Genomic DNA, 25,605 nt, shown 5'->3' on the forward strand with positions numbered 1-25,605 from the left:
CATTGTTGGGGAAATCAGATACTCTCCACTAAACCTCCAAGAGCACTAGCCACAAAACCTCAAATTACAAAAACAACCTGTCTCAAATTACAAACAACAGGTGAGTACCTGTCTCGTGAATGGTTGAAGACCCTGATCTGTCCATGACGGTAGATAAACTTTGAAATCTGGTATGGCTTTAGGGAAATATGAAACGGAGACCAAGTTTCTTGTCGTTCAAATAACTCTGGGTGATTACACACCTAAAGAGGAAGGAAAATGAGGCACCACTGTCATGCGCAGAAATGATGAGGCATCCCAAACTCTGAATATTCACCTATGTGAATATATACTTTATTTCATCTCTTTTTAACAGCCTTTGTTTATTTGGCAGAAAGGTTAGAGCCCTTTTCTTGAAATGGGTTAATGAAGACAACTCCAAGGCAGCTGACCTACAATCTTACCTTCCTAAACTGCATGACTAGATTCATGAGGCTGCTGGTGGTGGTCTGTGCTTGCTGGGTAGAGCCCATAGAAGACTGCAATAAATCCTCAATAGAAATTTTGTTCTTTAGTGCCTGATATAGCAGCTTCTGTCGGCTGGTCAGCTGGCAATACATTAGAATCTCAATCTAAAAATCAATAAGGACATTTATATTTTGAAGTTTATAAGAGAATTCAGCATCACCGTTAGAAACAAATGCAAGCCAGATTATGATTGAACAGACAATATCCATATCTCTAGAAACTCAGTATCTCTATAAACCTGTGATATGGCTAATCATCCAGAAAAAATTCTTTTCTTGACATTCTTCCCTGTCATTTATTCACTCTGCATACTATCCCTGAGAAAGCTCTTCCACTTCCAATAGCACCAACTGCTATCCATTGCAGTACCTTGCAAAAGTATTTTCCTGAACATTCTCAGCCCCATATTTTCAACTACCCCCTATAATAGTACCAGTCAGGGAGTCAGTGGAAAAAAATATCTTTTCCACAACTTACTAAATTAATTAACAGCATTACATTCACTCAGTAACCGAAAAAGAAATTTCAATCTGCTCTGGGTTTTCTTTCTCTCTCAATGCCCATGTTCTGCCATTTCCTAAATCCCTCAAGTACACCTGGAAATTAGCCTCTAATAATCATCCTTTCTGACCACTCTCATTGTCTTACTGCAGAATCTCATCATATCTAATCTAGACTGCTACTATCTGGGAGGAGTGTCTTTCTGCCTACAGTCTTTACTGGTTCTAAGAAACTTTCCATATAAATCTTATAAGGTGATTCCAAAGTTGAAAAACCTTCAGTGTGTATTACTGTCTATAGTAAAACATCAAAAATTCTCTGGGAAACAGAGGTGGTCTTCCATACTCTAACCAACCACAACTGTCCCAGTCTCATCACCATGTCCTCCTATATATCTTACCAACAATGCTCTGAATAATGTTTGCTAAACATGCTGCATATGTGAATGTTGTTCTACCTTTGTTCACAATGCTCTGGTTGCTTAGCATCCACCTGTTTCCTTACCACATTTTCCTAGTAAATGCCAATTTACCATTCCAGACCTAGCTCACATATGTCATCTCTACTTTGATGCCTTCTCTAACCTTCCTTAACAGAACTATTCCCTTATCTGTGTTCCTATTATACTTCACATAGACAATCACTGTATCTCTTATGATACAATATTAGTTTAGTTATATATTTATCTCCCTTGGAAATCTGAATGGAACCTGAATAGAACCTGGACACTACATCTTTATATACCAGTGGCTATCAGGCAATAAGAGTTTAATAAAGAAATGTATTATTTAAAAACAAATCAGAAACAATACTGATGTTTAAGAAATCTTAAGAAAAATACTATGCATGGTGATTAAGAATCATACTACATCTTCTAACCACATCCCCACTCACCAAGTAGCAGAAATTATGACACCGCTAGTTTTTTAAGCCCCTTCCGATATAAAAGAATTCATTGTTTTATATAGTATTTTCCTTCTATCAGGTATATCTGTGCAACACTACTCTTTAGTTAAAACCAGCCAGTTTCACAAAACAGTCATCAAGTTTTCTTAAAAACAAATAAAATAAAGGTACAAGGATACTCTTCTCTTTAAAGGTACATTCCCACCACAATCTTCCAAATAGAGTTACCAATTTCAAAATAATCAAACCTTCTGACAGTGATATAGGAGAATCACCTGATATCATCAAGAACCTTGGAAGATGCCTTGTAGGTAGAGAGTAGAATTGTGAGAAACAGGTGGGATATATGGAAGATGGGGAAGAACTCTGAAGGACTAGGTACTGGGAGGAAAGAAGAAGAAAGCAGAATATGGAGAGGATTCACAGGAGATAAGAAAAAAATAACAGAAGTCTGATAAGGATTCAAAAAAAGATATTTATAACCAAAAAAATGTAGTTTTTAAAGTAATCTCTACATCAAACATGGGGCTCGAACTCATTATCCCAAGTTCAAGAGTCACACGTTCCACTGACTGAGCCAGCCAGGCACCCTAACACACCAAAATTACTGGCTTAGTATAAGAAAAAATATTACAACCCGAAGCACACTCAACTTCTAAATCTAATTCTCGGTTTACAGAAATAGAGGAGACCAAAGAACATGTTAAACAACACCACAATGATGCAATTAGCAAAATCCTCTATGTGGAAAACTCTAGGAAAAGTAACTCAGTTTCTTCAACAGGGAAAAATAGTAGGGAGGAATTAAAAGATAATTAAGACATGTATCACCCAAATGCTATGTGTGGGCCTTGCTCAGATCGCAATTTCAAAAGTTCTTTAATTGTTTAACAGAAAAAAGAGGGAGGCAGGGAGAAGTTGGGAGGAAAACAGAGGGAAGAGAAACACACAGAAAGAAAAATGGGGAAGTTGAGAAAAATGGGGAAGTTGACTGGATACGTGACATTACAATGGAACTATTGTTTTCTTTAGCAGAGGTGATAATATATGGTTATGTCTAATTTTTTTTAAAGATTTATTTATTTGAGAGAAAGAGAACACATACAAGTGGGGGGAGGGGTAGAGGGAGAGACCAGAATCCTGAAGCAGACTCCCTGAATGAGGAACCCGATTCTGGGGCTTGATCACAGGATCCTGAGATCACAACCTGAGCCAAAATCAAGAGTCAGCCACTTAACTGAGCCACCCAGGCACCCCATAGTTATGGATTTGTTAAAAGATTAAATTAAAAAAAAAAGTCGAAATGTTTTAAAGATATATAAGAACATATTTGTAAATGAAATAAGACATCTGAGACTTGCTTCAGAATAGTCTAGAGGGATGGGGATGGAAATGAGTTGATCACTGTTGAAGCTGTATGATGACTACAAGAGGGTTTGTATACTATTTTTTCTACTTTTATAATGTCTCAAGTTCATAATAATAAAAAGTATAAAAGAAAAAGAAGAAAGAAAAAAATATTACCTGCCTTGGTTGTCTGACTCATTTTTTTTTTTTTTTTGGTCTGACTCATTTTAAGCCTTCTTTGATCCACTAAAGTTTAATGGTCTTTTCTCAAACTATTCGCCCTTCAACTAAATATTTACCAAGGAGGGTTTTTTTTTGGGGGGGGGGGGGGGGGGGGGGGGGTTTGTCCTGAAACCCTAAGGTGGTGCCTATTAAGCCTTAAACTGATGAAGTCTTCTTTCCTTACCTTGTCAGACAATTCATTTTCTACATCCTTCTTGATTCTCCTCAGCATAAATGGCTTCAAGATCATGTGTAAGCGAGAGAGTTGATCTAAAATGCCAAAAGGCCCAAGACAAATAACACATTATATTGATTTAACACAAACAAAAGAAGTATCATGATCATCTCTCACTAAACTGTTCTTTTAACTTTTGGCTTAATGAACCTCTAAAAGAAGACTGAAATTTAATCTTTCCTTAAATAGGAAATCAAAGAGTCTGAATTTTCACAGAATCCACCTATAGTTGATGGGGCAAATGCATTTTTCTATCATTTACTCAGACCAATAAGGACCACTTTATTTTTATTAGAATTCACCTTTAGAGTGTTTTAGGATCATTTTATCAAGGACAGAGTTCTCACACCGGTTGAATGGAAGCTATCTGGGGCTCCCGGTGTTCCCCCAAAATCATTTTTTCAAAGTGTGTTAGCAAATGAACAAATTGTAGTATAGGAAAATACTTTAGGACTTTTCTAATAGTTGGCAGATGTCCATTCATATCTATGTAATAAATACCTCATAATGCTCTTTATTTTTAAGATTTTATTTATTCATGAGAGACACAGAGAGAGAGAGGCAGAGACATAAGGCAGAGGGAGAAGCAGGCTCCATGCAGGGAGCCTGACATGGGACTCCATCCCAGATCTCCAGAATCACGCACTGAGCTGAAGGTGGTGCTAAACCGCTGAGCCACCCAGGCTACCCCCTCATAAGGCTCTTAAAATTCATTATTCAACAAGGTCAAAAGTATTGATAAATAAGGCTTAAAATATTCTCAGTAGAAACAAATCCTAATATAGAAAAAAAATAACAAAAATGAGCCCTCTAATATTTCGGTTTTTATCACAGGATAAAAACCTTCCCTCATCCCATAAAGAATATAATTCTGATATGAATTTTTTAGAAACTACATAGAAAATGAGGATTCTGAAGCCAAAATATGGTATTTTATGAATTCTACCTGTTCTACCTTGATTAAATAGTCTACAGTACAGCAGCATCACCTCTATTAGTCCTTTTGGCTCTTTTAAAGATGAACAAAGCACATAATTACTTTATAAGAGAAACATTCTCCTCATCCTGATTGTTCTACGAATAGAAGAAAAATTCTTCACATAGAAGCAAATACTCAATTATGTGGTTGCCTACACTGATAGGCAGAAAGAAAGTTCATAAAAGCACTCACTCTCATCAATGGCAGATTTGTTTTCGGCATGGCTCTCAATGTCCTTGGAAAACCATTCATTGAATTCTTCATGTGAATCAAATAATGTTGGCATAATGAAATGTAGTAGAGCCCAGAGCTGGAAACAAAAGAAGTGAAATACTGTAGGACAACAAAATGACAGTGTGTGAGGATATAATGAGGGTTTGGAGAGTGAAAGTTGCAGGTGTGTGTATGTGTCTGTGTCTAGGTATAGGTGTAAGTGTGAGTGAGTGGGTGAGAAGGAATGAGTGTGTAAGAACATGCCTCATCAACCAACCTTAATTCTATAAGGTGCTATAAGCAAACTGAGATTATTTTTCAATTAATTTCAAACTAAAAGTTGGAAAGTACAAGTCCTGCTCAGATTTTGCAGTGGGATAGTTTTAAAGATCTTCTATATTTAAAAATATTCATTTCACAACTGAACACAATCTAAGGTAAAATAACTTGCTAATAATAACTCTTAATTAGGGGTCAGTAAATTATGGCCTATGGTGCCAAAGCTGGTCTGCCAACTATTTATTAAACATTTCTGTCAACTATTTTTATAAATAAAGTTTTACTGGGACATAGCCACACCTATTCTTTATGTATCATATATGGATGCTTTCATATTATAATGGCAAGGTTGAGTAGCTGCAATAGCAACTATATGGCCTGTAAAGTCTGAAATATATACTATCCGAAAAAAAAATTTGCTCTCTGGCTCTTACAGAAAGTTTTCTGATCCCTGTTCTAGATGAAAAATTATCTTTTCTATATAAGGAATTTTAGCTCCTCTCAGTGCCAAAGAATATTACCTTCTCAATCTATCATAAAAACTTCTCTGCATTAGATGAATAGAATTCCTAATGTGGTCACTATTTATTCCATAAGTACAAAGGAATACATGAATTTATTTGCTTATGCCAGAGAATAATAGGAATGATGCCTAAAAAACCCACTGAAAGCAAGCTATGGTCAAATTCTCCCTTTTATAGTGTGGATTTTAATTTGTACATGAAGACCCCTTCTGTAGAGGGTCTTCATGTTCCAAGTGGGCATGGAAAAGAATTCTATTCTGTGCTAGAACCATTCCATTTAAGGCAGGCATAAAACTGAAGCCTTAACTATTGCCTACCTCTGCCATGGTGTTCTGAATTGGGGTTCCAGTTAGCAAAAGCCGATTCCGACATTGGAACTGCAAGAGGATCTTCCAACGAACACTGTTCAGTAAAATGAATTACAAATTCCAAGTTAGCAGTAAATCTTTCTTTATCCTATTAAGACCTTATACTTCTAAAAATGCTTTCCAAAAAACTACCAAACACCCAGAATCAAATACTCCACCATGTACACAGTGAAAAATACTATTCAACAAAGCTGAGGACAGGAAATGACGCCTATATAACTGAAAACCTGGTATTAGGTTTAGAAAAAATAGCCTTCAAATGGGCAGAATAAGATCCTTTCTGGCTTGACAAAGTACTCTACTATCTTTGGTCCATTTTGTTGACACAAGCCATTTAATCGTAAGGTATTTATCTTGTAGTAGAAAGCTTTATGATTATTAGTATGTGTGCTTCCAGTGAGTTTAGAGAGATCAATGGAGAGACAGTGGAAGAGTATGAGAAGAAAATGCAAACTGAGTATACTGCCCCTGGCTATAAGCATGTCCTTCTTCAACAGAGTATAATATGAAGTAATGTATGACAGAGGATAGAAAGTACCACCCTGTCAGTTAAAATGGATCTCTAAGAAAGTCTTATGGGCTCACCAACAGTTAATAAAAATGCATCAAAAGCAACATTTCATACCACTAACACTTTAAGGTCAAGTACTGATTGACTATTTAGTCTGTAGTTTTGAAGGTAAGAGGATATTTTAAACATGTAACTGACAATAAAAAAATCCTGTGGCTCTAATAACCATCCAGAGACCAAGACAACCTGCATAAAACAGAATCTACAATCTGTATAATGTAATATTCTACTTCCTATTAAGACTTCTTGTTCAAAATAATCTCTGAATCAAAGGGCAACGAGCCTTCTCCCACAAAAATGTTCCCTGAAGAACAAAGACCTGTTAAGATGCAATAATTATTGAGTAGAGAAATAAAAGTTAAGAAAAACCCTGTTTCTAAACATTGTTTGTATTCCATGTAAAATGCAAAAGGTAATTTTTTTCTGGTCATATACATGGTATATGTAGACCATATCATACCATGTTCTGAAACCTCTCTGATCTTTATTCACTGGTATATGTATGTATCATATGCTATCTGTATCATATATCTATATATCTATACAGCTTCAGTCTACAGTTTGGTTTCTATTAACTGTGTTACCTGGAACTACTCTTGAGTGCCTGAGCCTCATCCAACACCATGTACTGCCACTTGACCCGCTGGAAATACTTTACATCCTGCACCACCAGCTGGTAGCTGGTGATAACCACATGGAAGGGGGCATCCTGAGTGTAGAGGGTCTTCTGTAAATATAAGAAGGGAATAATGAAAATAAATACCTAATAATACATAAGATAATGAGGAATGGACTTTATTTTCTAAGGCTAAGAAGTTTAAGACAGTCCTACTGAAGATGTGCTTCTCCCACATGGTAGATGTGTAGTGAATTAAACCATAACTGCTTTTAAAGTACTTACCTTAATTACAGATCATATTAAAAATTAGTCTTCAGCTTATTTAAGAGTTCTTATTTAATCCTGGACTTAGAGTCTAGATGATGTCTATAATGGGCAAAGTGTTATAGAAGTAAAAAAGTGTACTTGCCTAGTGTCTAGAAATATATATAAGATTTTATACATGAGAAGTTACTCAAATAAAATGGAGAAATGATGGCATATGTATAGTGTGTGTATATAATATGCAGGCATATGTGTATATGCATTAAGCTAAAAGTTACCTGACTCCAGAATCTCCTGATAACTTTTCTATCATGAGGATTTCCCCAATACGGTAGCACCTGGAAAAAGGACCATTATACAGATTACTTCTTACTTATAATCTTAAAAAGCATCATTATAAATGTTATTCAGAAGGACTTTAGAAGAACCTAAAGCAAAAAAGAAAAAAAAAAAAGTAAAGAATGAATAGAGAATTCCTCTTCTGTCACTGCTGTTAGCACTCTTCCTGCTGACTGAATTAAAGCATACATACATTTGTTTGAAGGCTTCAGAACACTACTGTGGCAGAGCAGAATCAGAGAGGGTCAAGATCCAGAAAAGAAAGTCCATCCAGAAAGTAAAGCCTGACAGCTGGCACATGTCTTTCTTAAAGGTGTTGACTGATCCTTTCCAAAAGTTCTAGTTGGGAAACTAAGAAGTTGAGCAGAATTTTTTGTTTTTGTTTTGTTTTGAAGAGATGCAGGGTCTACAGAACAAAAACTGTAGTTCAAGAAGGAAAAATTCTGATAACCACCCACCTTCCTGGCCTTATGATGGGAATCCTAGGATACATACCCATGGGCAGGAAAGGGCAGCTACACATAGATGTGCCTTAAGCCTTAAGAAGTACTGAATCCCAGCTCTGAATCATTTCAATTCCTGACTAGATTAAGGTGGGGACTTTGAATTATTAGTGCTGCCCCCACCCTACCAAATCACTAGAGGACAAAACCAAATCTAAACACATATAAAGCCTCCTTGGAAGAAGAAGAAAACAGATCCCACAATTATCTCTAGAATTTTTCTTATATAATGTCCAGTATACAATAAAAACGCAAACAAACAAAACCAACAAAAAACCCTCCAGACACATGGAAGACGAGATTCCATGACTGAAAACCAGTATGAAAAACACATACAGGAAATAAACCCAGAGTTAGACCCAGATGATGAAAATATCAGAAAGAGACTTTTTAAAAATAGTTGCTAATTTGTTCCTGGAATGAAAAGATATGCTTGGGAATTTCAGTGGTGTACTAGAAACTATAAAGTACCAGAGGAAATTTTTAGAACTGAAAAATATAACTAAAACTGAGAATTCAATTATGGGTTTAATGACAAATTAGATGCAGCTTAGAGAATATTAGTGAAACAGGTCAGAAGGAAATATTTAGACTAAAGCATGGAGAAATAAAAGAATGTAAAATTTATCACTTTTTCTGTGATGTCTCTCTAGATGTGGTTTTCTTTCAAAGTGCTTCTTGGATCTGTAGCTTGATGATTTTTGTTTTTTGAAAAATCTCAGTTACAATGAAATATAAAAATACAGGAAGAAATGAAGATCAATGAAAATAGTGAGTAGGTAATATGAATATATTTAAATAAATTTAAAATGTATAGATAACCATAACCATGCACGTTAAGTTGGGTGGTTAAGTTGGTTAAGCATCCGACTCTAATTCTGGCTCAGGTCATGAGCTCAGGGTTGTGCGATTAAGCTCTGTGTCCATGGTCTGTAGCTGGATGTGGAGCCTGCTCAGGATTCTCTCTCCCTCTCCCTCTGCCTTGACCCCACCCTGCTCACAGGCTCTCTCTCACACTCCCTCTCTGAAAAACAACATAAAACAAAGAAGTATAATAAAGCCTTGTACTGTCAGGGAACAGTAACAAAAAGTCAGGGATGCATGTTCCTTGACTTCTGGGTATTCTCCTGGGTATCTACTAAAGAATAAAATGAATACATAATTAGCAAACTAAGAAGGAATGAAAGAGTAGTAAATTCTAATCAATCCAAAGGACACAAGAAAGGAGAAAAAGGAAAGTTGTAGAAGTAGAAGAAGCGGAAAGCAAACAGCAAGGCAGATTTAAACTTCATGCATCAATAACTACATAAAGTCAGCATAAATATTACAAATAAAAGGCAAGAAAAAACCTTAAATGTTAACAGAATGGTTAAATGTAAAAGAAAGAAAAAGATACTACATAAAACCAGAAGAAAGCTAATCTATTTAATACCAGAGAAAATAGGCTTAAGGCAGAAAGTCTTAACAAGAGGAATTTCGTAATAATAAAAGGTTCAATCCATCAGGAAGATAAAATAATTGTAAATTTGTAAAACAACTTACAGCCTTAAAATATAAAGCAAAATGGAAAGAAGAAAACAGAAATATAAAAAAAATTAAAAATTAAAAAAAAAAGAAAAATGCATAAACCCTTAATTGGTGGTTTTTTCTTTTTTTCTTTTAAGATTTTACTTATTTATTTGAGAGAGATAGGAGAGAGCACAAGCAGGGGAGGGGCAGAGAGACAAGCAGACTCCCCACTGAGTTGACCAGAGCTGAAGTCAAATACTTACCAACTGAGCCACCCAGGTGCCCCTGTGGCGAATTTTAACATACTTCTTTCAATTAGTAATTATAGAGGCAGACAAAAAAATCAGTAAAGATACAGAAGAGCTGAAAAAACCCTGAGCTAATCAACATATACAACGCTACACTCAACAACTGCACAATATCTACTATTTGTAAACAGATACAAGACATTTCTAAACACTGACTATATGGTGGGCCATAAAAGAAAAGTTCAACAAATTTCAAACGATTAAAATCATAAGAAGCCCATTTTTCTATCATAGTGGATTTAAGCTGAAAATCAGTAACAAGAAGATACCTAGAAAATCATCCTTTGCTTAGAAATTAAGAACCTCTCTTTCGTTCATTCTTTCTTTCTTTAAAAGCAGGCCCAATGTGGGGCTTGAACTCACAACCCTGAGATCAAGAGTTGCATGCTCTACCAACTGCTGGCCTGGTGCAAGATTCACTCTATTAAATAAGTCAGAAATCAAATAGGGACTTGAAATAGAAGTTAGAAATTATTTTAAAGAATAACGCAAATGTGACACATCAAACCCTTGGGTGGCTATAGTCATTCTAGAAAGCAATAAATGCCCTTAAATATACTAACTAGAAAAAAGCTAAAAATCAACAATCTAAGCTCTATCTTGAGATGTTAGAAAAAGAAAAAAGTGCACAAAAAAAGTAGATCATAACAAAACAGCAGAAATGAAATAGAAAACACACAAAATAGCCAAATTTAGGAATGAAAATGGAACATTAACTGTGGAAAAAATGTAAACCATATTTCTTAGGGGGAAAAAAGAAAGTCAGAAGCACTGGTCATACTAGAATTATAAAACAAATGTTACTCAGATACCTGCCAAATAAAGTGAACTTTCAGATGTTCTCATCATAAATCTAAATATCTTTTGAACTCAAACTGAGAAGAGTCTGTATTTAACTATGTTCTGTAGGGAAGTGAACATATTTCTGACAATGCAACAGAGTAATGGAAGAAACAGTGAGTCGATAGAGCAGAGGTCATCAAACCTTTTCTGTAAACAGGCAAATGATAAATATTTTAGGCTTTGCAGGAAATATGATCTCTGTCACAACTACTGAACTCTGCTGTTTTAGTAAGAATGCAACCATAAATAACAAACAGAAGAGCATGGTTGTGTTTCAACATATACATGTTTAATTTTCATATACCATTAGTTATGAAATAGGGCTCTTTTTAAATCAATAGCTTAAAACCATGAAAACTATTTTTAGCTTGCAGCTGTAAAAAAAAAAAAAAAAAAAACAGGTGGCAGATTCCTTAATTAGCTTAAATTCAGAATGACTTAGCAATTCCAATTCTAAGTACATACCAAAATAACTGAAATGAAAACAGGATGGGGGCAGCCCTGGTGGCTTAGCAGTTTAGCGCCGCCTTCAGCCTGGGATGTGATCCTGGAGACCTGGGATCAAGTCCCACGTCAGGCTCCCTGCATGGAGCCTGCTTCTCCCTCTGCCTGTGTCTCTCATGAATAAATAAATAAAATCTTAAAAAAAAAAAAAAAGAAGAAAAAAAGAAAAAAGGACGGGTGTTCAAATGAGAACCTGTACATGAATGTTCCCAACAGTGCTACTAACAATAGCCAGAAAGTAGAAACAACTCAAATACCACTAAGAGATGAATAGATGTGTGTCTAGATAATGATGTATTATTCAATAGTAAAAAACAATGACATGCTGACACATATTGTAACATGAAGATATTATATGTGAAAAGAATAAGAAGCCAGACATAAAAGGCCACCTATTATATGATGCCAGTTAGATAAAACATCCAGAATAAGCAAATCCAGAGACAGCAGATCTGTGGTAGCCAGGGCTGGAGGCAAAGGGAAACAGGGAGTGACTGCTTAATGGGGAAAAAGTTTCGGGATCCCTGGGTGGCACAGTGGTTTGGCGCCTGCCTTTGGCCCAGGGCGTGATCCTGGAGACCCAGGATCAAATCCCACATCGGGCTCCCGGTGCATGGAGCCTGCTTCTCCCTCTGCCTGTGTCTCTGCCTCTCTCTCTCTCTCTCTGTGACTATCATAAATAAATAAAAATTTAAAAAAAATGGAGAAAAGATTTCTGTTTGGGACAGTGAAAAAATTTTGCAATCAGCACTGATCATTGCATCATACTGTAAATGTATTTAATGCTAGTAACTGTACACTTTGTATTAGTCTATTTTATGCATGTGTTTTTTGTTCTTTCTTAAGTAATCTCTACACCCAGTGTGGGGCTTGAACTCACAACCCTGAAATCTAGTTGAATGCTCTACCAACTGAGTCAGCCAGGTGCTCTCCCTATGCATGTGTATTTTATCACAATTAAAAACAACAACAACAACAAAAATTAGTATAAACGAAAGTGGCAACTGGAACAGGCCCAAAGGCCATATTTTACGGATCCCTATAATAAAATCAAAATGAAGTTCAAACATGCAAATGAAAGCTCAGTTCCAGGCACAGGAACAAAATTAAAGGACATTGTATCAATGATGCAAGCAGTAATGCATTGCCATCTAATAAGCAGTAAAGTTAATACTGAAAACTCAAGTGATTTGGTGGAAATTTTTAAGACTTAATTTTTCAACTTCCTGACTGTTCAACATGTACTGGAAGAGAAAACAAAAATGAATGAATGAATGCAGAAAAAATATGGCAGCTCCATATTCCAAATGGCAAACAAGTCTACAGAAATAATCAACAAACTGACATAGAATAATCTTTTTGAAAAAAACTATTTATTTTTAAAGATTTTATTTATATATTTGACAGAGAGAAGGTGTGGGGAGATAGAGAGCGAGCCAGACAGCACAAGCAAGGAGATCAGCAGAGGGAGAGGGAGAAGCAGTCTTCCTGCTGAGCAGGGAACCAATGTGGGGCTCCATCTTAGGATGCTGGGATTATGATCTGACCCAAAGGCAGACGCTTACCCAAATGAACCACCCAGGCGCCCTTAGAATGATCTCATCATCTTAGAAATTCAAAAATGAGTTAGCCAAATTAAAAGCTATATATTTAATGTGCCTTGTAAACCTTTTTTAAATCTACAATCAGAGAGGTGGGGCTATAGCCACAAAGGTATCCTAAAGTGGAATATCCCAGACGTGTCCTTATTCCTTACAATACATAAGCCAAAAAACATCTGACTCCCATCTCCACCTTATCCTGTGCCCTTTATATTGCATGGAACCCAGTATTATTATGGAGACCCCAAATCAGGGAGACCATAACAATAACTCTTGATACAGAATTTCCATAAAATCTTTTTCACCAAGCAACCTCATTATCATTACATTACTTTAGGGACAGAACACATATTTAACTGATTTCACCAGTTATACTTGCAAGCAATATAAATCTTACCCATTCTTTCTCATCTCAGTAACTTTCCACAATTAAACCTGTTTAATAAATCTTACCCATTTCTTACCCAACTTAACGCAACATACTTTCCTGCTGATTACTTTTGACCTCAATCTCACTTCTTTCCCTCTAAATTAGTTAAAAATCAACTTTCTCATTATCTACCTTAGACATTATAATCTGGACTAGTTCGAAAGATCTGACTTTAAAAGTATCAAGAAAATGGATTATTTATGCATATATCCGGGGGGAGGGGGACACAACAATGCCATAAGTTACAGGATATGTGCCCTAATAATGGGATTTGCCAAAATCTAGTTTTTTGGGTTTTTTAAGATTTTATTTATTTATTCATGAGAGACACAGAGAGAGGCAGAGACAGAGGCAGAGACAGGAGAAGGAGGCTCCATGCAAGGAGCCCGATATGGGACTTGATCCCGGTACTCTGGGATCACACACTGAGCTGAAGGCAGACACTCAACCACTAAGTCACCCAGATGTCCTGCCAGAATCTCTGTTAAACCAATAAGATAGATATTTTCTAAAATATTTTCTACTATTTGACCAGGAGCATCAATCCATGTGGCTAATGCAGCAAATCATTGAAATTGGACTTTAGCTTTCTCACTTAGGAAATGTAACGATGTAATATACTCTCCTACTGCTCCTATCAGTAACTTAAAAAAAAAAAAAAAAAAAAGATTTGAGAGAGCACACACACACGTACGAGAGAGAGAGAGAGAGAGAGAGAGAGAAAGCCAGTGAGGGAGAGAGGAGGCAGATGGGTAGGGAGAATCTCAAGCAGACTTCCCACTGAGCATGGAGCCCAGGACCCAGAAATCCTGATCTGAGCTGACCCCTAACCAACTGATGAGCTCCACCCATCAGTAACTTTTAAAGGGGCTGAATGCAAAGTATTTTGGAAAAAATTCAAAACTCAGACCAATTAGTAAGGCAGCAAAAGAAAAGTCAGAAAGTTTATTTTAAAGAGCAACAGAGGGCAGCCTGGGTGGCTCAGCAGTTTAGCACCGCCTTCAGCCCAAGGCCTGATCCTGGAGAACCGGGATCAAGTCCCACATCAGGCTTCCTGCATGGAGCCTGCTTCTCCCTCTGCCTGTGTCTCTGCCTCTCTCTCTCTCTCTCTTTATCTCTCTGTCCCTCATAAGTAAATAAATAAAATCTTTAAAATAAAGAACAGAAATTTTTGGATTTTTACCTTAAATTTAGGAACGAATCTAGTAAACTCCTGGTGCCAATTGTTAAGTGTAGAAGCAGGTGAAATTATTAAAAAAGGTCCCCAGATGTTCTCTCTCTGAAAGACAAAAACTGGGTCAGCTAACTGCAGGAAAACTGAAGATATTTAGTTCAAAATTATAATTAATGACAAGCGCAGCTTAAGAATAATACATTATAACAAGAAAAATGGTGCCTAGCTCCCACATCTGCATACTTAGTATAATATCCTATGTTAATAATAACACAGCAAGGAATTTGCTCAGAAAACATCTTGAGAAAAAATACCAAGAAATTAGTCCCACCCTCACCACTTAGAGGTCCTAATTTCTATCATTTACCAAGCAGTTATGACATCCTGACTTTTATGCGTTGCTTTCCCTTTTATGTGTTACTATTTTCCTAAAATAGTAACAATTTTACTATTATTGGAGTTTTTGCTTTTCTTCTATACATATTTTCCCATTTAATTCTCGCAGAATTCCTACAAAGTAGATATTATCCTCAGTTTGTAGAAGTAGAAACTAACCTCAGGGAATTAAAGTGAAGTCAGAACAAAAGAGATTAGATGAATTGAATTGCCCAAGTTCACATTGTTCAGATGCGGACTTGGGTCTTCTAGTCTAACTAACTACAATGTCTTTGCCCTATACTAAAGGCTCTGGACAGGGGACAGGGGGCAATATTTCAAACCACACATTCTCAAGAACTATTTTAGTCTTGAAAACCAAAATGCTTCACCATACTGTGTCACCCTGTAATGACCCTGAAGGCAAGGAGTCAGTCCTACTGTCCTCATATGCTACAAAGCCTAGCATAGCGCTTGATAATGGCTGATTCTCATCCCTGAATCTAGAGTGGGGAAGACAGAAAGACTGCATTTACCCACCTCAGCTAGATGGGCCAGAAGGGCAATACTCTGTACTGTTTTACCAAGGCCCATTTCATCTGCAAGAATGCCATTAATGCCCTGGAAAAAAAAATGCAGTCAATACCTCTCACATTCCATTACACAGAGTTCAATCTACTGTTCAAAAGAACTAACCAAACTATCAGACTTATTTAAACAGAAGTGATTAGAAATATCATTTCAGCACTATTACCCACTAATGCGATGATTACTTTTCCCAACTCCATAGCTACAACTGTGAATCATGATATCTGAGGTGAAGAGGCCAAAGCCAGGTTTTCAGCTAATTTCATCCAGGCAAAAAAACAATCAGGTTTACCAAGACCACCGAAGACAAACTATGTACAGGATACAAACATTCTCCAATAAAATTTCACGTTAAAAATATAAAGACATCTTTCTGACCCTTGTCAAAGGGTAAAGCTTTTCAAAAGGGATGAAATTTAAAGCACTGTCTTGTGCTCATTTCATAATACACTGAACTGACGACTTTAGGAAACCAAGTAATGAAAGAGTGGGTATGACAGTTCTAAAATTCACCTGTTCATAGAGATTTGCCAACCAATTCATGCCTTTCAGCTGATAGCCTTTTAATTTGCCATTAAAAATTGTCGGCTGTGGAATATCTTCCCCAGCCCGGATAGATGGGTTTGCCAGGCTGTAACTCTCCCCAAACCCAGTGCCAGACTTGTTTGCTGCCCGTAGGGCAGCTGCTCGACTTTCTTTTGCATCTTCATCAAATGACCTTGTCTGGAAAATAAAAACACATTAGAAGAAAATATGAGGGAAAAATGAAATTCAAATAAAGTTCATAATGACAATATATCTACCTTGTGGTAAATGGAACAAACTTTCTGATAATATTATGTATATATGTATATATAATATATTATGTATAAAATACAATATATGAAATATTACTAATATTTTTAAATTAACAATTAAATTAAGAATATGCTTTTGATGAGCAGCCACTAAGCCATATTACATGACTACCTGCTTCATCAAGGAATTTGCTAAAAATCTAATATAAAATTTGTTTGGATGGGGCTGGTGGGAGAAGGTCAAGTTTATACTGCCTTGGATGCTGTTACATGGGGTTCCTATGCTGTATAGTCTTTACTTTCTTTACTTACTTTAATTCAATCTAACTCACCCGAGCTTGATGAATATGATAAGCATTTTCAGCATTCTTCAGGGCCTGGGCTTTGAAATGGTTACTATCTGAAAAGGAAAACTTACAGATTATCACATGCTAACTGATCTCCTTCAAAGATACAACTCACACAACACTGTCAATCCCTAACTCCCTCAATTTACTCATCCCTAAGCTGACAGAGGATGAGAGAGCAGAAAAGTTCAAATTACATGACAGAGGTAAGGACCTAGAAGTGGCGATGAAGGTAGAGGGTTGCCATGATCTCTAGCAGCCCAAGCCAGCTCACAGAAGCCACCAGGAAACTAAGCTCATCTCCTAATCCTGGGTTTCTTGCACAAAGCAATGACAAAACAAAGAAAAGCAAAACAATGAGGATTCAAAATTGTGATAGGTTTTTTTTTTTTTTAAGATTTTATTTATTTATGAGAGATAAAGAGAGAGAGGCAGAAACACAGGCAGAGGGAGAAGCAGACACAAGGAGCCTGATATAGGACTTGATTCCCAAGACCCTGGGATCATGATCTCAGCCAAAGGCAAACATTCAACCACTGAGCCACCCAGGCATCCCTCAAAATTGATAGATTTCTGCTGGGTGAAACTACTCCCAAAGAAGAAATAAAGACATGTGCAACCCCCAAGATCCTTGCAAGCATGCTCATTCTTTTTATTCTGAGCTCAATGTGATCTTGATCACTAGTTTCTGTAAAATTCCCCTCAAACTTCACCCCAATTCATTCCTTCCCTTGTGGTCATAAAAATACAACTGAGAGGCGTCATGACTGGGTCAGTTAAGCATCTGCCTTCAGCTCAGCTCACAATCTCAGGGTGCTGTGATAGACCCCCCCCACATTAGCCTATGCTCAGCAAGGAGTTTGCTTGTCTCCCTCTCTTCCTGCGCCTGTGCTCTTTCTCTCTCTCAAACAAATAAATAAAATCTTAAAAAACAAAACAAAACAAAACTCCACAACTCAACAGTCTCCTTCTCATGCTTGACTTGTATCACCAAGAATCTTGATATGTGACGTGATTTTCTCTGCTGAGACAGAATCAACACCCTCCATATTTCTACTAACAAATCAAAACATATAAAATATTCCCAAACTTACAAGATCATATAAACACACCCTTTCCTTTTTTCCTTTTCAAATTCTTTAATAGAAGTTATTTTGTATGTTTGCTTATACTTTCCCTACTCCAGTGCAATAAATTCCCCTTTACTAATCATTACCTACTGATCAAGATAAAGCTTGTAATAATAATAATAATGTGCACAACTTCAGATATAAAAAAATGGAGGGTACCCACTTCCTTACTTCCTGATTCAGGACTCACCATAATCCTCCTGTGTGATGTTAACTACCACCCCTCCACCAATGTCAATTTGTCTTTGGGTAGAACTGTCTTCCAGTTTCCTTAGGATTTCTTCTTGAATTCCATCATGACCCATGTCCCGTTTGCGACTCATGAAATGGGCATACAACTCTGTCTGGGTGATTAGGAAGTTCAATTTTCGCTGCTGTCTCTTGGCCTAAAGGGGAAAAAAGTTATTCACTAAATAGAGTCAAATCATCAATCACATACAAGATGTGATCAATAGAATTCACTAAATCTTATATATAGTTTGCATGTAATTCTTTTACACATTCTTTACCTTTAGAAAAGTAATAACTGCTAATGCACAATTTTACTATAATCAAGTCAGTGGACTTACAGCAAAGAATAGCCTTCACTTATATCTAATAATAACATATATTTGCTCTCATTTACAACATGGTATCTTTTCTTCATTAGGCTTGTGTCTAAAATGCTTATTTCCAGGATGCCTGTGGCTCAGCGGTTTGGCCCAGGGCGTGATCTTGGGGGTCCCGGGATCGAGTCCCACATCAGGCTCCCTACATGGAGCCTGCTTCTCCCTCTGCCTATGTCTCTGCCTCTCTGTGTGTGTGTGTGTCTCTCATGAATAAATAAAATCATTTAAAAAAATAAATAAAATAAAATCATTTCCTGGGACACCTGGGTGGCTCAGTGGTTGAGTGTCTGCCTTCGGCTCACAGCATAATCCTGGAGTTCCGGGATTGAGTCTGACATTGGGCTCCCTATGGGGAGTCTGCTTCTCCCTCTGCCTATGACTCTGCCTCTCTCTGTCTCTCTCGTGAATAAATAAATAAAATCTTTAAAATAAATAAATAAAATTTTAAAAACAAAATACTTATTTCTTTATTATATTACTTTCCTAGAGTGGCACTGAGACACCAACTAAACTCAACCAATGCATTTTATTCCATAACCTGGGTGTAGATGCATGTGTATAGCTTTAGTATCTTAAAAAATGTAAACATGTTAAAAGATCTTCATCACTGAAAGTCAAAATAAGTGACCAGGAGCTATGAATTATTTTGAAAGTCAATGCAGGAGATATTTGAGAATAAGAAGCCAATCAAAAGAAGAAAACACTCCCAAAACCAATGTATAGTTATCTGTGATAATGATCTACAAAATATGAATATAGCTCAAATACAAACATACAAATATATACTTAGTCATTACTCTGCATTAACTATTTTATAATAAAATTCATATGACATACAGCTGACTTATCCTTGATCCACTATCTCCCCAAATGAAAAATAAAAACATAACAAGGAGGTTATTAGCCAAGAAAGGAGACCAGTCCTAAAGTATTGTACATAAAACTGTGCTTTCTCTTTAAGGTTTTGCAGTACTTGAGCCAGATTCAAATCAGTAGGAAATCTAAAAGAACAGTTCAACAAAACAGGGAGTTATTTTTCAAAATGGATACAGGTGTTTATGTTTAGTATTTAGCAAAGCTAATGTATTATCAAGAAAACCTTTCCAAATTAAAACAAAAAATATCTCCTTTAATATTAAAAAAGTCAACTGCTACATGCCTAAAGGAATAAGGTAAATTAAAGGAATAATAAAGTTCCATCACAAATAGTTTTATTCCAAAAGATTGGAGAAAGACATAGACATAACCATGAAGGAAATTCATTGGTTAACTATCAAAAAAACTGAGAGAATGTCTCACAAACTTAGACTACAGGTCTGGCTGCTTGAAAAATTTCAAGATCTGTGACTAACTCTCAAATGCTTCTAAATCTGGTAAGTATTCTGGATAGCATCAAATGTTTCCTAACACACTAATATGTTTATCTTACATGTGAAGATAAAGGTTACCCAGGGGACTTAAGAGAACTGGACAAAGTCCATATTCATCCTCAACGACATGATAAGGAGGGAAGATCAAGAGCTCAGAAGAGGCCACAGCTCACAGCTCTGCTCTGATAGGAGTTCTACCCATACCTGAAAGAAAACATCAACCAATCCCTTGATTCCTTTCCTCCAGACCTTAACTTTCCTTCCACACATCACAATTGGTTTGCCCATGGCAGCACAGGATTTTTGTTCTCCTACTCTCTCCTCTTGCTTCCCCGAACAATCTTTTCACCTACATCAGCTGATATCAGGCTTAGAAGAATACTGGCTGAGAGTTAAACCAGTGAAACAGGTGGGGGATGGGTCTCAAAACTGGACTAGTTGTCTATCGTTTCTATCTGGCCCTAAATTTGGCAGCCAATTCTGCCCTTCCAACAAGGTAGAAACTGCAGCCAGTACCTGGAACCAAGCCAAGATAAGCTGTATGCGGTGTTCTTTTTCTTTGGTTCATCTCTGTTTTTTTCTTTTTTTGGTCCTCAGAAATATACAGAGGAATAAGGCTACAAAGAACAGAAAAACTTCGCATAGAAAAAGAGAGGTGAAGGCTAGAAAGAGGACCTCACTGAAAGGATAAAAATCAGTTTACTCAAGTTACTATCCTCAAAATTATGCCTTTAAATGATTTTTCAATGATTTCATTGATTAACTTATAATGTATGTAGTACATACCAATCTCTGGTTATGGCTGCAGCAATCAAGGTTTTCAAATTTTTATATTACAGTCATACCTCCCGCATTTCCTCATCTAACTTCCGCTGCTCCAAGGCCTCCTTCTCTGCACGCTTGCGGTGTTCCTTCTCCACCTTCTCATACTTCTTCCAGTAGAGAAGCATTTCCTTGGTGAGGCGGCGGGCACGAGGCAAGGTCTCCTTACAGTTCTTTTGGGCCTGCAAGGCAGCTCGACGCACCTCTTTCATGCACTGGTGGGCAAGCTGCAGATGACAACATTCACAGAAAAGAGAACACCCAACAGCAGGGCCAGTTCTCCCTGAGCTTTAAGCCACAGCATTCCTCAGTCTGCTCAGTGCACACAGTCTTCCTAGGGTCACATCTCTTTCTCCCCCAATGTGACTCATGTCCCCACATGGTACTATGACCCAGATCCAGACCCCAAGGCAATATATGGAATGAGAAACCTATATATTTATAGCCTTAGTAGATGAAGTAAAGAAGTATAATGATCTGAGATACAGTGGGAAGTTACCAAGTATTACATGCATTAATAATAATAGTTATTAACACATTTATTATATGCGAGGCCCCACTCTAAGCCTAACATATATTAAACTAATTTATTCTTCACAAAACTCCTTATGAAGTTGGTAGTATCAACATCATTTTACAGATGAAGGAACCAAGGATGGGTGACTAGCCCAGGGAAACAGAACTAATAACATTACCTCATCTGATCTCACAGCTTTCAAAGTTGTGTTACTTCCCTCTAAAAGGAAGGTACTGATATTAACACCATCATTTCTTAGATAGACTGAGACTGAGCGCAAGAAGCTTCCACAATCTGCCTAAGGTATCAGAGCAGGTTATGGTCTCATCCAAAAAGGTTCAAATACCAGAAATGTGAGGAAGAGTAATTTTATTTATAAAATAAATTGAAAACATTTAGAAATCCCCTTAGTCACTAGATTTATTATCGACAGGTCACAAGAGACAAATGCAGCAAACATTAACGTGTTGCAGCATAACATAAAATGGGAAATATAAAGCTAAAATTTACCTTTCGGCTATTGGTGAGAAACAGGTTACGAGCTGAAGCTTTCTGCTTGTTGGCCTAAAATATTTAAAAACAATTATTTCATTTAGGAGTCCTTCTGAAATAAGATTATGTAAACAGACACGGTCTTTTATTCCAGTCTTCAAGGTTTAAAAAAATAAAGTCATCCAAACATACCAACTCAGAAACACATACAAAGCTACTAAAGTAGTATTGAGAAAAATAAGCTAGTGCTGTGGTTGCCTTAAATAGAGTCTTTTGTATCCTTTTGGAAAGAATTTAAGTTATATTTAAGACTTGAAGTGGACTAGGAAAATATAACAACATATCCAACATACACCATCCTGACTAAATAAAACACACTGCTTTCCGGAGCCAATCTGCAAAGAAGCTGAGATAGCAGGCACTCATATGCAGAAATTGTTAGGAGAGGGGTAAACTAGCCTCTCCATTTGTGATTCTATCCTTCAGCAAGGACAAACCTGCTGTTACTATGAATTTCTGCCAACACTTAAGCTTCAGCTTCTCAAACAAAAAAGTCCAAGGCAGATCTAACACAAGATGACTCCGCAGCCAACAAACCAGTCATGAGCTGCTTATTTTGTCTTCTAATTCAGTTAAAACAAAAAACTCAATAAAGAAACCTGATTTCCATGATGATCCACATGGGAGAAGACAAAGCATAGGTAGGCACAGCTGAGTGAGTGAGTCTCTAACTGTTAAAGAACACTCTCCCTAGTTCTGAAGAAATAATGGGTGCAAAGTTATAGATGGCCAAAATGCCATTTCTGCAAAATTCCCACCTCAGACTGTCTGCTTCTGGGAATTTTTAGGCCCTTTATCAAAAACTTCCTTTTACTAATGCTTAAGCAACTACTGCCACTTTAAAGACAACAATCTCAAATACTTCTATTGAATTCCTGATCATCAGAAGAGCATCATTTTCTAAAAATTATTTTTATTTGTTTTTTAAAGTAATCTTGATACCCAGTGAGAGGCTGGAACTCACGACCTGTAGGGTAAGAGTTGCACACTCTACACACTGAGCTAGCCAGGTGCCCCAGAAGGGCATCATTTTGAAGGCTCTTCACCAGATACAAAGAGGGGTTCCCCATAACTTTTATCAAGAATATTCCTATCTAGGGATCCCTGGGTAGCGCAGCAGTTTAGCGCCTGCCTTTGCCCCAGGGCGCGATCCTGGAGACCCGGGATCGAGTCCCACGTCGGGCTCCCGGTGCATGGAGCCTGCTTCTCCCTCTGCCTGTGTCTCTGCCTCTCTCTCTCTCTCTCTCTCTCTGTGTGACTATCATAAATAAATAAAAATTAAAAAAAAAAGAATATTCCTAATTTTTTTCTCCAATAATACTTATTAATTGGTATGGGGAGAAAAATAGTAATTATAAAGTAGAGAAGCACCAACACACCAAGGAATAGAAGTAGTATCATCATACTGGGATAGGTGTGTCATGTGCCTCCTAATGTGTCATAAAAAGGATACATATCACTGCTTTGGTAATCCTGCCTAAAATGCAAAACCCAAATCTTACCATGAGGAATCACATGAACCCAAATTCTGAAACATTGTACAAAATAACAAGGGTATACTATTCAAAAATAAAAGTCATGAAAGAGGGATCCCTGGGTGGCGCAGCGGTTTGGCGCCTGCCTTTGGCCCAGGGCGCGATCCTGGAGACCCGGGATCGAATCCCACGTCAGGCTCCCGGTGCATGGAGCCTGCTTCTCCCTCTGCCTGTGTCTCTGCCTCTCTCCCTTTCTCTCTCTGTGACTATCATAAATAAAAAAATAATAATAATAATAAATAAATAAAAGTCATGAAAGAACACTGTGTCAGATTTAAAGGAGATTAAAGACATGTGACAACTAAATGAAACATGGAATTCTAGATTGGATCCTGGATTGAATCAAGAAAAAAATAAAAGCCCTATAAAGGAAGTTATAGAAACAATTGATGAAATCTGAATATGGTCTGTGGACTAGATAATTTTTATAACTGCACTGTGGTTCCATATGAGTGAATGCCCTTTTTCTTAAGAAGCACACATTGATATTACAAGGAAATTCAGTACAAAGTGTCAAACTAAACCTCAAAATGGGGGGGAGGGGTAGGCATATATGTAACAAAAGCAAAGGAAGCAAACAATTGCTAAGTATGAGTAAAAGTAACATAGCAGTTCCTTGCATTATTCTTGCCATAACGTTTTAAAACTTGTTTTGAACAAATTTTAGACTTACAGAAAAGTTGCAAAAAATAATAGAGTTCCCTTACCATCCCTCCTGTTTTTCCTAGTTTAAGCATCTTATATAACTAGAATATAATAACTAAAAAGGAAAATAACACTGGTAAGATATTAACCAAACTACAAGTCTTACTTAAATATTAACAATTTTTCCACTAAAATCCTCTTTCCTGTTCCAGGATTCTGTAACAGGATCTCATGATGTATTTATTAGTTGCTTCTCTCCTTAGTCTCTTCCTGTATGTCACATTTCTTCAATCTTTCTCTTATGGCATACTGAACACTTTTGAAAGGCACCAATCAGTTACTCTGCAGAATGTTCAAAAATTTGTGCTTTTCTGGTATTTTCTCATGACTGGAATGACATTATGCATACTGGCAAGAATACCACAGAAATGTGTTTTTCTCTGTGTCTCATGTCAAGTTCATGATATCAAAACCTATCTTACTAGTGGCTATTTAGATCATTTGAGTAAGGTCGATTCTGCCCCAATTTTCACCACAATAGTTACTCTTTTTGTGCTAATATGTGTGCTGAGTAGAGGCTTTTAGTTTGTCCAAACTGGTTTGTGCAAACTGTTTCTCCCCTAACCTTTTCTCTTCTAACTTCAGCCTTCATCAATGGATCCAGTCTGCAACAATTATCTCTGTGCTATTTGTATAATAATGGTTCTCTACTTCCTTCTTTCCTTCTGCACTCATTAACTTGAATTCTACCACAAGGAAGAGAGCTACTCCTTCTACCTTACCTATTTGCTTATTTAAAACAGTATGGACTCATAGGTATTTCTTTTAATCTAGGTGTTAAACTTCAGTACTATCTTTTCCTTTTTTTAAAAGTTGGCTCCATGCCCAACATGGAACCCACTGTGGGACTTGAACTCACAACACTGAGATAAAGATCTGATGCTTAACCAACTGAGCCACCCAGGTGCTCATTATCATGATCAATTTCGGTGCTCAATTATTCTGACTTTCAGGAGCTCCTTCAGATTGCTTCTGTATTCTTTTTTTTTTTTTTAACTTTGTTATTTATTTATGATAGTCACAGAGAGAGAGAGAGAGAGGCAGAGACACAGGCAGAGGGAGAAGCAGGCTCCATGCACCGGGAGCCTGACGTGGGATTCGATCCCGGGTCTCCAGGATCGCACCTTGGGCCAAAGGCAGGCACTAAACCGCTGTGCCACCCAGGGATCCTGCTTCTGTATTCTTTTTGACAATTCCCCATACCCATCTTTCTTCAGGCACTTCTTTACTTTCTGGCACTACAAGATGTTTAAGGCCCATCTTGTTATTTTCCCTGCCAAATTCTGGAATAAACTACTTTTTCAAGGAGCTCTGGTTCCTTTTAGAAAGGAAAAGGCATTTAGAAATCAAGATCTGGGTACAAAAAAAAAAAAAAAAAAAAAAAAGATCTGGGTACAAGATATACTCACTGTTACTAGGGTCTCACTGTTTTTAGGCATTCTTAGCAAAGAGCTAGAAAATAAGTATTTACGCATACTTGCGTATGTGTACACACACAACTATATTTCTGTAC

At 37.0% G+C, this 25,605-nt stretch overlaps 1 protein-coding gene across 1 annotated transcript in view; it reads right to left on the bottom strand.

Moving 5' to 3' along the window:
• INO80 (INO80 complex ATPase subunit) overlaps positions 1-25,605 on the bottom strand; it is a 128,929-nt gene that overhangs the window by 65,225 nt on the left and 38,099 nt on the right. Inside the window, exons 8-21 of the mRNA XM_038580091.1 lie at positions 21,811-21,864; positions 20,807-21,010; positions 18,174-18,369; positions 16,839-16,906; positions 16,223-16,432; positions 15,662-15,742; positions 14,756-14,851; positions 7,814-7,873; positions 7,237-7,379; positions 6,031-6,115; positions 4,890-5,007; positions 3,668-3,753; positions 444-611; positions 109-242 (exon numbers count right to left, since the gene is read on the bottom strand). Coding sequence (XP_038436019.1) covers positions 109-242; positions 444-611; positions 3,668-3,753; positions 4,890-5,007; positions 6,031-6,115; positions 7,237-7,379; positions 7,814-7,873; positions 14,756-14,851; positions 15,662-15,742; positions 16,223-16,432; positions 16,839-16,906; positions 18,174-18,369; positions 20,807-21,010; positions 21,811-21,864 — 1,703 coding nt within the window. The remainder of the gene's footprint in view (positions 1-108; positions 243-443; positions 612-3,667; positions 3,754-4,889; positions 5,008-6,030; positions 6,116-7,236; positions 7,380-7,813; positions 7,874-14,755; positions 14,852-15,661; positions 15,743-16,222; positions 16,433-16,838; positions 16,907-18,173; positions 18,370-20,806; positions 21,011-21,810; positions 21,865-25,605) is intronic.

This window comes from Canis lupus, chromosome 30, assembly GCF_011100685.1.
Source record: "Canis lupus familiaris isolate Mischka breed German Shepherd chromosome 30, alternate assembly UU_Cfam_GSD_1.0, whole genome shotgun sequence".
NCBI lineage: Eukaryota > Metazoa > Chordata > Mammalia > Carnivora > Canidae > Canis > Canis lupus.